The sequence below is a fragment of the Vulpes vulpes genome, chromosome 16 (assembly GCF_048418805.1).
Source record: "Vulpes vulpes isolate BD-2025 chromosome 16, VulVul3, whole genome shotgun sequence".
Classification (NCBI taxonomy): domain Eukaryota; kingdom Metazoa; phylum Chordata; class Mammalia; order Carnivora; family Canidae; genus Vulpes; species Vulpes vulpes.
In genome coordinates this window covers 47415877-47428568 of record NC_132795.1, presented here as the reverse complement: position 1 = coordinate 47428568, position 12692 = coordinate 47415877, and the positions used below count along the sequence as shown (strand labels likewise).

At 52.9% G+C, this 12692-nt stretch overlaps 1 protein-coding gene across 6 annotated transcripts in view; it reads right to left on the bottom strand.

Moving 5' to 3' along the window:
* TTLL8 (tubulin tyrosine ligase like 8) overlaps nt 1-12250 on the bottom strand; it is a 57237-nt gene extending 44987 nt beyond the window's left edge. The window contains exons 1-3 of one of the 6 annotated variants that reach the window (XM_026019716.2): nt 11842-12250; nt 4035-4126; nt 462-600 (exon numbers count right to left, since the gene is read on the bottom strand). In XM_026019716.2, coding sequence (XP_025875501.2) covers nt 462-600; nt 4035-4126; nt 11842-11893 — 283 coding nt within the window. In that variant the 5' untranslated portion in view covers nt 11894-12250. Of the gene's footprint in view, nt 1-461; nt 601-4034; nt 4127-5018; nt 5549-11426; nt 11487-11841 lie in introns of those variants that run through there. The other 5 variants (XM_026019720.2, XM_026019717.2, XM_072742860.1 and 2 more) reach the window with 5 other exon arrangements.
* Nucleotides 12251-12692: the final 442 nt, after the last annotated feature.

The following is a 12692-nucleotide window of genomic DNA, read 5'->3' as shown; positions in this document are numbered from 1 at the left end:
GAGCGGGATGGTGATGGGGTTGATGCGGGTCCCATCCACCGAGCGGGAGCTGGCCCTGTGCAGACCCCAGGGCCAAGGACGTGCAGATGCTCCCTGCAGAGCAGGAGGCGAGGCCTGGGGCAGAGTGAGCCCAAGAGTGACCAGTGGGGACAGACAGGGCGGGGACAGCAAAGGATGGTGGCCACTTCCCAGACACAGGGGAGGAGACCTGTTGTGGGCATGGACGGGGGACACTGAGAAGCCACCAGCTGGGGACGTGGAAGCACAGGCCTGGTGTGAGGATGCCTGGGGAAGGCAACGGCCTCCGCCCCCCCGGGGGACCCCCACACGCAGGGGAGGCCCAAATCCCAGGCCCTGCGGGCCGGAGCAGCCCTCCCTGGGCAGGTGTGGCTCGCTCTGGTCCGCTGACAGACCCACACGCACACCTTACACCGAGAGACGAGACACCTTCGATACTGTACCAGTCACCCCTGCTCCGTCATCGTCCACATTCGGGATGACCCTGGGCAGAAAGTGAAACTTCTTCTCCACCCAGCCCTTTCTTCGAAGGGTGGCCCGTATCACTGGGTAGTGCCCGTAGATGGAGAAAATCTTCTTTTCCTCAAATTGCAAGAGCATATTTTAAATTAAAGAACTGAGAGACAAGGCGTTAATTGTCTGTGTGTGTGGGGCCCTTCAAAGCAGTGACGGAGAGTGCCTGGGGTGGGAGGACGCACACGGAAACACCTGAGAACGCACGAACACAGGCGGGCAGCAGGGCCCTCCTCTGGGCTGTGTGCACTTGTGCGCCTCACTCACACGAAAGCCAGGAGGCCCCGCACAACTGGGACCATGAGCGTGTCCCCAGCTCAGGGCGAGTCCTGGTCAGCAAGGTGGGACTGAGGCAGCAGGGCCGGAGGTATGCGCTCGGACGTTTCCTTCCTCTACGAAGGGACAGTCTCTCGTGTTTGGGGGTGAGGGGATGGGTGCTGAGGTCCGAGGACAAACGAGAGGGAAGAGCCATGCAACCACCCGGGAAGGGCCAGACGCATGGAGTGCCCATAGCACGAGGCCAGCCCCAGGGAAGTGACAGGTGGACATGACGGGCCTGGGGACCTGGCAGGGAGGTGGCAGGGGGTGCCGATGCCTTCCCAGCTGAGGGGTGGGGGACGGGAGCGTCATGCTCACGCTGGAGCTCCTGGGGCCCCCACTGCTGAGGTACAGCCTAGACACCTTCACTGGCCAGGGTCGCAGAGGGTGACAGCCAGGACACAGGTGCATGGTCAGCAGTCAGCTCTAGTGCCACACGAGTGTGTGTGGGAGCAGGGAGGGCAGGAGGGGAACGGCTCAGCTCGTGGCGTCCCTAATTAGATGACTCTGAGTTCACTGAAAGACAGACCATGTGGGGTGGGCCTGACCTAATCAGATGCATCTCTTAAAATGAGGGTCCGCGACTTCCCTGGTGTTGGAGATTCAAAGCAGTAGAGACCTTCTCCCCTTCGCTGGCTTTGAGGAAGCTACTTCTACGGCCACGAGGGGCAGGATCCTACCGGCCAGCCGAGGGAGCCTTTCTCTGCTGAGCCTCTGGATGAGACCCCAGCCCAGCTGATGCCTCATTTCAGCCTCGAGAGACCCCACAGATGCTGTGAGATAATCAATGGGTTTACGTAGCTAAGCTCATGGTGATGTTACACAGCATCGGTCCAGGAGGACCTGCACCCCATGCCCAGGAAAACACTCAGGAAAGCTTGTGCCTGTGGCCAGGAACTGTGAGTTCCAGCTCCAGCACCCACATAAAAGACCCAGCAGGTCAGGGGGCCTCTGTGAGCCTCCTTCTGTGCAGAAAATCCATCCAGAGTCTGCCCTTGTCCCCCACGGGGCTGTGCGCCGGGACACAGGGATGCGGTGAACTTGGCCATGGACGGACCGCTCCGACGCAGAGGCAGGCTGGGAACGGGACCACCGGCAGGAGTGTCAGCACCAGTGACCCGCAAGACCTCCCAGCCTGCTTACAGTCAAAAGGAACAACTTTAGAAAAGCTGGCTATTGAAACCCACAGAGCCAAACTCCTTAGGGAACTACAAAAGGTTGTCTTCAGAGTGCAAGAGTCGTAACGCATTCGAGAGGAGAGAAGACGTAATCAGTCCACGAGGAGGCATGAAATGAGGGGGAGGCCGAGCAGAGAGGACAGGAGGAAGGAGCGAGGACACGGGGACACCCGGTGGCGTCTGGGGCACTGGGGGAGCTGTTACAGATGAGCACACCAACCGCTCCAAGGGAAGGGTGCAGAGCGCCACGCTGGATTTTTAAAAATCTCAATCTATGTTGTTTACCTGGGAAAACCTAAAGCGCAAGCCTACAGGTAGGTGGGTCATAAAAGGAAGAAAATAGCCTTTGGGACAAAATAAATCACTGACATAAAGAAAATCACGCCATAATTTATTAAAAGATTCGATTCTCCGGGAGGATACTCCTGGAGGCACCTGGTAAGAGGGCCGTCCATCATAAAGAGCAAACCTTGGCAACCACAAAGTGAAGGAGTCCACACTGGTAGCAGGGTGTTTAACACGCTTCTCTCGGTACGTGACCGAGCACACGGCCCAGAGATTTCAAGCAGCCTCAACGAGTTGAACAAATACAAACAACCAGCTCTGCCCTGATGACTAGGAATAGAGTAACCCACGTTGACTTTCACACGAATGCCCAGATTGCTGGCCATAATGCAAGTCTGAACATATTTTAATGTGACGACATTACGCAGATTACATTCTTAAGCACATGCAATCAAGCTAGAAATCAGTGACAAAATAGAAAAAAATGGTACTTATTTAAAGGATACAAACACAGTGATCCCAAGGGGCAACTAGACCTCAGCGTTCACAGTGGCCACGTCCACAAGAGCCAGACTGTGGAAGGAGCCACGGTGTCCGCAGACAGAACACAGATCCGAGAGGTGTGGCCTACATATACAACGGAATATTCCTCAACCATCAGACAAAGAAATCTCCCCATTTGTGACGACATGGATGGACCTGGAGGGTGTGACGATGAGTGACACAAGACAGCTAGAGAAAGAGGGGATCACAGGACACGATTGTCCTGTGATCTCACTCGTATGTGGAATTTAAGAAACAAAACAGGGGAAGGGAGGCAAAAATAAAACAAGACGAAATCAGAGAGGGAGGCAAACCGTGAGAGACTGAATCACAGGAAATAAACTGAGGGTCCCTGGGGGACGGGCATGAAGGAGGGCCCGCGGTGCGATGAGCACGGGGGGGGGGGGGGGGTTATGGGGAACTGACGTGCCACTGATTCTACCTCTGAAACCATAATACATTATATATTAATTAAATTGAATTTAAATAAAAAGTAAAAAAAAGTAACAAAATAAAATAAAACGAGAAAATCTTGTATACATGAAAAAATAGAAAAAAAAAAACCCAAAAGTATAAGCATTAACTACACTTTTAAGTGACCCACAATCAGTGAAAAATAATAATGTGAATCATAAAACACCTAGAACTACATCCCAACAAAAGTACTATGAGCTAGAAGCTTGTGCAATCAGCTAACACAACGTCTGCAGGGATGTTTGCAGCCTCCCATTCACCAGGTCCGAGGTTTCAATAGAAAACCCGAGAATGAACAAGCTGGTGGGGCTGCATTGGCACGAAATCCCAGAGAGCATGGTGCCCTGGCGGCCAGGACCAGGCGGCACTTGCAGCCCCCAGCCCGTCCCCCACACCGTGGGCTCTGGATCCCGGGGCCCCCAGCTCCCACAGACCTGCCCTGTGGCCCCACTGGGGTCAGTGCTGGGGGCCAGGCCAGTGGAGGCTGGGGAGCCCAGCGCATCACAGGCAACTCCTCGCTCCCCAAATTCCAAAACAAGTTTCCATACTTAAAACCTGTGACCCCACCCCTACCCCCCACCTGGACGTTTCAGCTGAATAGCACATGACTCTTGGTCTTGGGGTCGTGAGTTCGGGTTGGGTGACGAGATTACTGAAATAAATAAAAACTTTTAAAGATTGCCCCCCAGCCCCAAAGGCATTTACCTTGATGGCCTTTTCTGTTAATTGTCTTGCTATTTTGTATCTGTCTAATTTGGGGGAAGAAGTCACGTCTTGCAAAATTCCTCGCTTTAATTCTGCGGAAGAGAAAGAGGCATCAAGGCACAGGTAGGAGGCCCCGGGTTCTTGGACAGGAAGCCTGCCCCCGTCCGTCACCTCCTCCCCCACTGTCACCTCCTCCCCGCCCCCTCTGCCCCCACGGCCCCTCCTGCTACCCTCAGCGCCCTCTGCACCCTCCACCCTCCGCAGGCCGCTTCCTCTGCTCGGTATCCACACCCACGATGACCACCCCAGCCTGTGTGGCCAGCCTTCCCTCCGACAGGGCCCTCCTGCCCATTCCACCACTGGCACCAGACTCCCATCAGCACACACCAGGCTGTAGCGCAACCGCCTTAAAAATTAAAGTGAAAACCATCCTCTCGGTGGCGCACACCCCTCCACGCTCCTGCCTCAACCACCCTCCACACCCCCATTTCCTGGGCTGCACCGAGGACACAGCTCATGCTCAAGTCACACACGAGCCGATACCATGGGCCCTGGCTCCTGCGAGCACGGGACACTCGGCCAGCCGGCCCTGCACCCTCAGGACCCCTTCCCTGCGAACTGTGCCCCCGCCATGCCCTGACCTTGGAAGTGCCCCGGCCTGGACCTCAACTCCGTGCTTCCCGTCCACACCACTCCCTGGGCTGTGTCACCTTGTCTGGTGGCTTCAAATTCCACCTCACCCAGGGCCCTGGAACACACACCTTCCCCCTGACCACCCGAGTTCCGGGCACCTCCAGGACCCCCAAGCACGACAGGTGGGCAGGGCCGGCAGCAGACCCCAGAGACCCACGCCCGCACAATCAGACAAAAGCACCAGAGCCATTCGGTGGGGACGGGGTTCTGACAACTGCACGTCCACATGCAGGAAACAAATCTAACCCCACCCTTCGACGCACTGCAGTTCATCTGAAGTGGATCCCGCACCTCCGTGCGAAAGCAGAGCCCTGGATCAGGCAAACCTTCCCAGGCGGCGCGCGGAAAGCATCGGCCGTAGGAGTTAAAACTGGTAAAAAGGTAAAGCACAGGCTGGGAAAAACCATTCACAACGTTACGTCAAGTGAAGCCGACAGAAAAGGGTGGGCGGTGAGTGGTTCCATCAGTCCGTCAGTCCGTGTGGGGCTTTGGAGCAGAATTAAGCGGCCGGGCCAGAGGCCAGCCGAGGGCGGGAGGAGCAGCCGCCAGGAGGCTGCCAGGAGGCGGCCGGTCCCGGTGCAGCAGCGCGGCCCCGAAGCAGCCCCGCCAGGGCTCGCAGGTCAGCGGCTGCTGCCAGGACCCACCCCAACCTCACTGCGCCGCCTCGTGCCCACGCGTGCAGCCCCTCACTCCGTGGCCCCCGCACGTGCCCTGGACACAGGGACCAGAGAGAAGGGCCAGGGTGGACGCAGAAGCCAGCGCGCGAGGGAGCTACCGCCATCCGCGCCTTCCACACTGGCGCCGAACAACCCATGCGCCTTGGGAGTCGACCTGGAAAGTGCTGCGTGTTTCTTAGCTAAACGATCATTAAAACACCAAACAGCAAATCTTTGGGTGGTGCTTAAGTTATATTTATAAAGAGATTTTTAGCTGTAGATTCATATATTCAAAAATAGCAAAAGCTAAAAACAGTGAGTTAAGCATCCGTCTCAAGATGTTAAGAACAGTAAATTTAAACCCAAAGAGAAACAAGAAACTAAATAAAAGAGACACTGATGAAGTATTTTTAAAAATCCAGCAGAGGGCAGCCCGGGTGGCTCAGTGGTTTAGCGCTGCCTTTGGCCCAGGGCATGACCCCGGGTCCCGGGATCGAGTTTCACATCGGGCTCCCCACGGGGAACCTGCTTCTCCCTCTGCCTGTGTCTCTGCCTCTCTCTGTGTCTCTCATGGATAAATAAAATCTTTTCAAAAAAATCCAGTAGAGAATTAATCAAGCCAAAGGCTTAAAATTAATGAACAATTGGTGAGACCAGCTAGTAAAGAAAAGGGACAAAACCTTCCCATCAGTAAAACTCTAGGCCCAACGGTTTCACGGGTAAACACTCAACGTTCAGTCTTGGTCGATTCGTTCCGAGTGTAGAAAACTCAAGGCCACGCCTCGCTCATTTTCCGAGGCCAGCCACAGACGGAACTGCAAGATCACGGGCCGGCGTGACCCCTGCACAGAGGACAGAATCCTGCACAGGAGATGCCACCCACAGCAGCGATGCAGGCAGAGGGCTGGGTTATCCCCGGCTAGACTAGAAAAGCAAACTAGATTCACCATTTAAAGGACTCAAGTCACAAATCCCATCTTAACAGATGCAGAAATATCTTAATTAACCCAAATATCCACTCAGGCTGAAAAGTCTGAATGAACAGAGACGCCCATAAACAGCCTGGCAACAACCCCCTGCGACACCCGGCCTCTGGTTTCCAAGCACCACACCCCCGTGCCCAGTGGAGGGTCCTGCGGTCCCTGAGAGCAGGGACTCCAGCCCCGGACCCAGGAGCCGGGTGATCTCAGAGCATCTGGAGGCAGCTACAGGCTGGGGTAGCGGAGCAGCAAAACGACGCAGACACAGAGGCGGGAGGGCTGAGCACTGGCCCTGGAGCACCACGGAATATGACGGCTACTGGCCAGACACGGCCCAGATGTCCAGGAGACTCTGGAGTGAGGCCGAGACACAAACAATCCTCACCTGAAGCCGTCAGACACGCCCGGCATGCCAACACTTCCCTGGAAACCTATGATTGGGGGCCGAACTGAGGAGGCTGGGGAAGCAGGGGAGGCTGGGAGGCAGGGGAGGCTGGGGAGGCCGGGGAGGCTGGGGAGGCTGGGGAGGCTGGGGAGGCTGAGGAGTCTTGCCCGGGCAGGAAGCACTCCTCACAGAGCGTAGCTCCCTGTCTGTTCAGTGTGGAGAACTGGCCACTCAAACAAGGGTTGGACCCCTAGGGAGGGTGAGGGGAGAGGAGCGGGTGCCGTGGTGGTGCTGCCCGAGTAGGGGCCAGGGTTGCCACAACACCCCCCACCCCTGCCAGGCCTGTATTCCTCACGACCTTGTGGGCCTGTCAACCTCCTGCGCCCAGTCCCATCTCAGAGGGATTCTCCAGGGAACCCCCACCCCTGCTCAGGGGCCTTGGGCAGCCACCGGGTGCCATGCACCCCTCCTCAGGTGCACGGATGACGGGCCGCCCAGATTCTACCGGCAGGTTAGGAGTGCAGCACCACCTTCAAAGGAGTCTTCGCAAAACACTCAGCCCGAATCTCATCAAGCCTCCAGAGCTTATCTCCGTGTCACAAAGTTCATACAGGACAGAGGCAGAGAAGAAACCACCAGGCAACAGATAGACAAGTCCCCAGGTAGGACCTGCTGCACAACAGAGGCTGTCCTCATCAGTAAGTGTAGGTCTCACACAAGAGGATAAAAGACAGCAAAGAGGACAACCTAATGCCGTGTGTGGTCCTCGCCCAGAACCCAATCTGAACAAACCAACTCTGGGAAATACGAACGTATTCTGGTTATTGGGTTTTATTAAGGAATGATTGCCCATCTTATCAAATGTGAAAAAAGAGTTTAGTTATATATAAAATGTCATTTTTAGAGGTACTTAGTAAATATTTAGATACATACTAATATTTACTTAAAATCATTGTTAAAGGGACACCTGGGTGGTTCAGTGGTCAAGTATCTGCCTTTAGCTCAGGGCATGACCCCAGGGTCCTGGGATCGAGTCCCACGTTGGGCTCCCTGCAGGGAGCCTGCTTTTCCCTCTGCCTGTGTCTCTGCCTCTCTCTCTCTCTGTGTGTCTCTCATGAATAAATAAAATCTTTGCAGAAAACTCATTATTAAAGACAAAAGACAGATAGCCCATAGTATTAAAAGAATCAACCGGGGATCCCTGGGTGGCTCAGTGGTTTAGCACCTGCCTTTGGCCCAGGGGTTGATACTGGAGTCCTGGGATCGAGTCCCGCATCAGGCTCCCTGCATGGAGCCTGCTTCTCCCTCTGCCTGTGTCTCTGCCTCTCTCTCTCTCTCTCTCTCTCTCTGCATCTCTATGAATAAATAAATAAAATCTTTAAAAAAAAATAAGTTGACAAAGCTAAGGAAAAAAAAGACATAAAAAATCCACAATCATGTTGAGATTATTTAACCTACTTCTCTCAGTAAATGAACGATTAAACAAAAGGGGCACCTGGGTGGCTCAGTAGGTTAAGCATCTGCCTTCAGCTCAGGTCATGATCTCAGGGTCCCTGGATCAAGTCCTGCATCTGGCTCCCTGCTCCAAGGGGAATCGGCTTCTCCCTCTCACTCTGCCCCTCCCCCCCACCCCACTTGTGTGCTCTCTCTCTTTCTCAAATAAATAAATTTAAAAGAATTTAAAGTAGGGATCCCTGGGTGGCGCAGCGGTTTAGCGCCTGCCTTTGGCCCAGGGCGCGATCCTGGAGACCCGGGATCGAGTCCCACGTCGGGCTCCCGGTGCATGGAGCCTGCTTCTCCCTCTGCCTGTGTCTCTGCCTCTCTCTCTCTCTCTCTGTGACTATCATAAATAAATAAAAAATTAAAAAAAAAAAAAGAATTAAAAAAAAAAAAAAGAATTTAAAGTAAAAAAAAGAGTAAACAAAGAATCGGCAGAATATAGCAGATTTGAACATTGTCATTATCCGGCTGCACTTAAATGATGTACGTAGACACCATGTTCCTCACTTTCTCGTCTTTCAACACAGATTACATCCTAGACCAGAGAGCATCTCAATAAATTTCAAAGGATTGCAATGATATAGATTAAGTTCTCTGACAACTGTTATTAGACGTTAATAACCAAAAGGTAGCTGGGAATTTTCTTAAATGTTCAAAAATTAAACAGCACACTTTAAAATAAAACATGGACCAAAGGAGAAACTCAAAAAAGGTTTGAGTTAAATGATAATAAAAATATTACATAGCAAAGCATTATGATGCAGCTAAAATAGTGATTTAGAGGGAAATTTATAAATTTAATTTCATATATTTGAAATCTAAGCTACCATCCCAAGAGTCTTATAAGAGAAAAATTAAACAAAAAGAAATGAAAGAATGAAAGACAGAAAATAATAAAGATGTGCCATAGAGAAAATTAACACACCAAAGGTTGGACCATTGAAATTTTTAAAATTTTTAAAATTGATCAAGAAAAATTTAAATTAAAATTTTAAATTTAAATTGATCAAGAAAAATGAGAAAGCACAAATCACCAATATCAAGAATGAAAAAGGGAACATCATTATTGATTGTACAGATATTAAAATGATAATAAGATATTATGAACATCCACATGCCAATTTGACAGCTCATAGGAAATTAACATTTCCCTTGAAAAATACAGCTTTATAAAAACTGACATAAAATAGAAAGTTTTGGCTTATTTTTCTAAGGAAATTAACTTCATAATTAAAAAGTTTCCTAAAACTCCAGTTCTCAATGGCATCACAGATCAATCTTTCCAAACATTTAATGGTGAAAAATACCTTCTATAAGCCTTTCATTGAATAGGGAAATAGAAAACCCTTTTAATTCTTTTTAGGTGTTCATAAATTTAATACCAAAACCTAATAAGGACCTTATAAGAAAAGAATGGTATAGCCAATCTCATTCATAGAAATAGGCATACAAATCCTAAACATTTATAAAATAATATATAAAAAATATAAAACAATATAACATGACCATGTGAAGTTTATTCCAGGAATACAAAGTTGATTTAATATTTGAAAATCCATCAACATAATCCACCACAACAGACTAAAAGAAAAAAAAGTATATATTATCACCTCGATAATGCAGAAGAAAGCATGTGATAAAATGTAATAACTATTCATTTTATCACATGTAATAACTATTCATTAAAAAATTCTCAGTAAATCAGGAACAAAAGGGAACTTCCTTTAAAGCCCATAGCAACATCATACTTCATGCTGAAATACTGGGTACTTTTCCTCTCAGTTTCAGAACAAAAAAGGATATCCACTATATCAATTCCATTCAACATTATACTGAAAGTACTAACCAATGCAATAATGCAAGAAAAGGAATAAAAAGTATAAAGACTGAAAAGATTTGCAGATGATTGTGTATGTAAAAGATATCTAAATGAATCTACTAGCTATTAGAATTAGTTAGCAAAGTCACCAAATGCCAAGTCAGTACAATAAAATTAACTGTATTTCTATACGTTGGGAATAGAGAGTGAAACTCAATAATTTCACCTCTAAAAAACATAAAATAATCTAGGAGTAAATCTAACAAAAGAGATCTTCCATACCTGTACCCTGAAAACTGCATACTGTTGACAAGAATCAAAGAACTAAAGGTTCCTGGGTTGAAAGACTCCGTATTAACAAAATGCTGAGTTTCACCCATATCAATCTATAGATTCAGTGTAACCAAAATTAAAATCCCAGCAGGATTGGGGGGTTAGGAGGGGTTAAATTAATAATTTGATTCTACAATTTATATGGTAATGCTAAAGTCTAAGAACACCTGAACAAATCTTGAAGGACAGAGTCAGAAGACTTACACTATAAGCTGTTAAGACTTAGTATTGGGCAGCCTGGGGGGCTCAGTGGTTTAGGGCCACCTTCAGCCCAGGGTGTGATCCTGGAGACCCAGGATGGAGTCCCACATCCGGCTCCCTGCATGGAGCCTGCTTGTGTCTCTGCCTCTCTCTCTCATGAATAAATACATTAAATATTTTTAAAAAGCCTTAGTATAAAGCTACTGGAATTAAAACAGTATGGACTCTGGACAGGCAGAGAAATCAATAAAACATAATGAAGAACAAAAAATAGGCCTAGGCCTGATTTTCCACAAGGGTGCTCTTGGGCTCAAGCTGGGTCAACCAGAATCCCCGCGGGGTTAGCGTGAGCATGTGCCCAGCCCCCAACACCTGACTCCATACAAAATAGTCAATCCCTGTGAAACTGCAGAGGTAACTGTGAAATGTAACATTATGAAGTTTCTAAAGGAAAGCACAGGATACTGTTTCCTGGACAATGGGGTGGGTACCCGTGTCCTAATAAGACTCTAAAAGCACTAACTATAGAAGAAAAGATTGACAATTAAACTTGTTTACCACTAAGAGGTTGATTTTTCTAAAGAAATCCTTAAGTGGCTGAAACAGCAGCCACCGACCAGAAGGTAAATAACACATCTATCTGACAAAGAAGTAGAGTCCGTCCAGAAGAGACAAAGCAACCCTGCAACTGCATCGGAGAAAACCCACAACCCGACTTAGTAATGGCCGGAAGTCGGGGACAGGCGCTCCCGGCAGAGCCCCAAGGGGAGCCGCACAGGAAAGGCGGGTACATGGGCAGCTCGGGGAGGCGCCCTGCACACTCACCCATCGCCCTAGACGAACAGGGCGGTGCCCGCGTTAGCCTGGACCCGGAGCAGCCCAGGGGTCCGCGGAGAGTAACGGAGCCTACCCTGGCCCAGCGAGGCCCCCCCAGGTGTTCACCACCGGCAGCCTCGCGCCGCGCAAAGGCAAGCCCGGGGGGCCCTCGGGCCAAGGCGGGGCTCGCCGTCACTTCTGGGGCAGCGCCGTACCCCGAGCAGAGGACCCTGCACCACTTTCCCAAGCTGCCCAGCCTGGAGGACACAGGTGCAGGGCAGGCGGCCGGAGGTGAGGGGGCTCCGGGGCAGGGCTGGGGGGGAAGGGCCCCGAGCACAAGCTCCGGGCAGGGCCGCGGAGCCACTAACCCCACCCCGCCGCCTCCGCCCGCGGGCGCCCGAGGATGGAAGACGGGGACACTGACTGCTTTCCTCTCTCGGGTCTCCTTCCCGTGCGGCGGACGAGAGCGGCTCCATCGCGGCCTCCGGCTCGCCCTCGCTCGCGCCGGCTCGCGGCCCTGCAGGGAGAGGGGCATGGGCGAGGGCTCCTGGCCGCGGCGGGGCAGCCAGGGTGAGGGGCGCGCAGGGCTGCGGCGGCGCAGGGCTGCAGGGGCCGTCGGGGCTCCCGAGGGCAGCGCCGGAGGTGGGGGGCGGGCGGGGCGGGGTGCGGGCCCGCGTTCCAAGAAGAGTGTCCGGGGTTCCGCGGGGGGCGCCTAGAGGCCCGGGGCGGGGGGTCCAGAGTCCCGAGCCGGGGAGGGCGCGCCGGGGCCGCGAGGACTCGCGCGGGCCGGGGCGCGGGGTCCCGTGCGGCACCCGCAGCGGCGCGGGTCCGGGTCCCGAGCGGAGGGGCCGAGTGCTCACCCGGGACCGGCCCCGTGGCGCGCGCCGCGCCCCCGCCCCCCGCCGCGCTGCCGGGCGTCCCGCGGTTGCCCGGGGCAACGGGCCGGGGCTGCGCGGCGCATTGTGCAAGCCGGGCGCGCGAGGTGGGGGGCGCGCGGGGCCGGGGGGGCGCAGCGCGGCGGCGGGCGCGGGGCGTGGGGCTGCGCGGGCGCGCGGGCGGGCGGCGGCCGGAGCGGCTGCGGCGGGGGCGGCCCCGCGGGCCGGGGGCGAGGGCGCTGGGCCCGGGGCTGAGGTCCGAGGCAGGGGGCCGGGCGCGGGGGGGGGGCCGGGCCATGGTGTCTGCAGGAAGGGGAGGCCGCGCCACATCCCGCCCGGGCTCATGCGGGCCCACCAGGCGCCGGGCTGTTGGGGTCACACAGGCCCCCCTGGCAGTCAG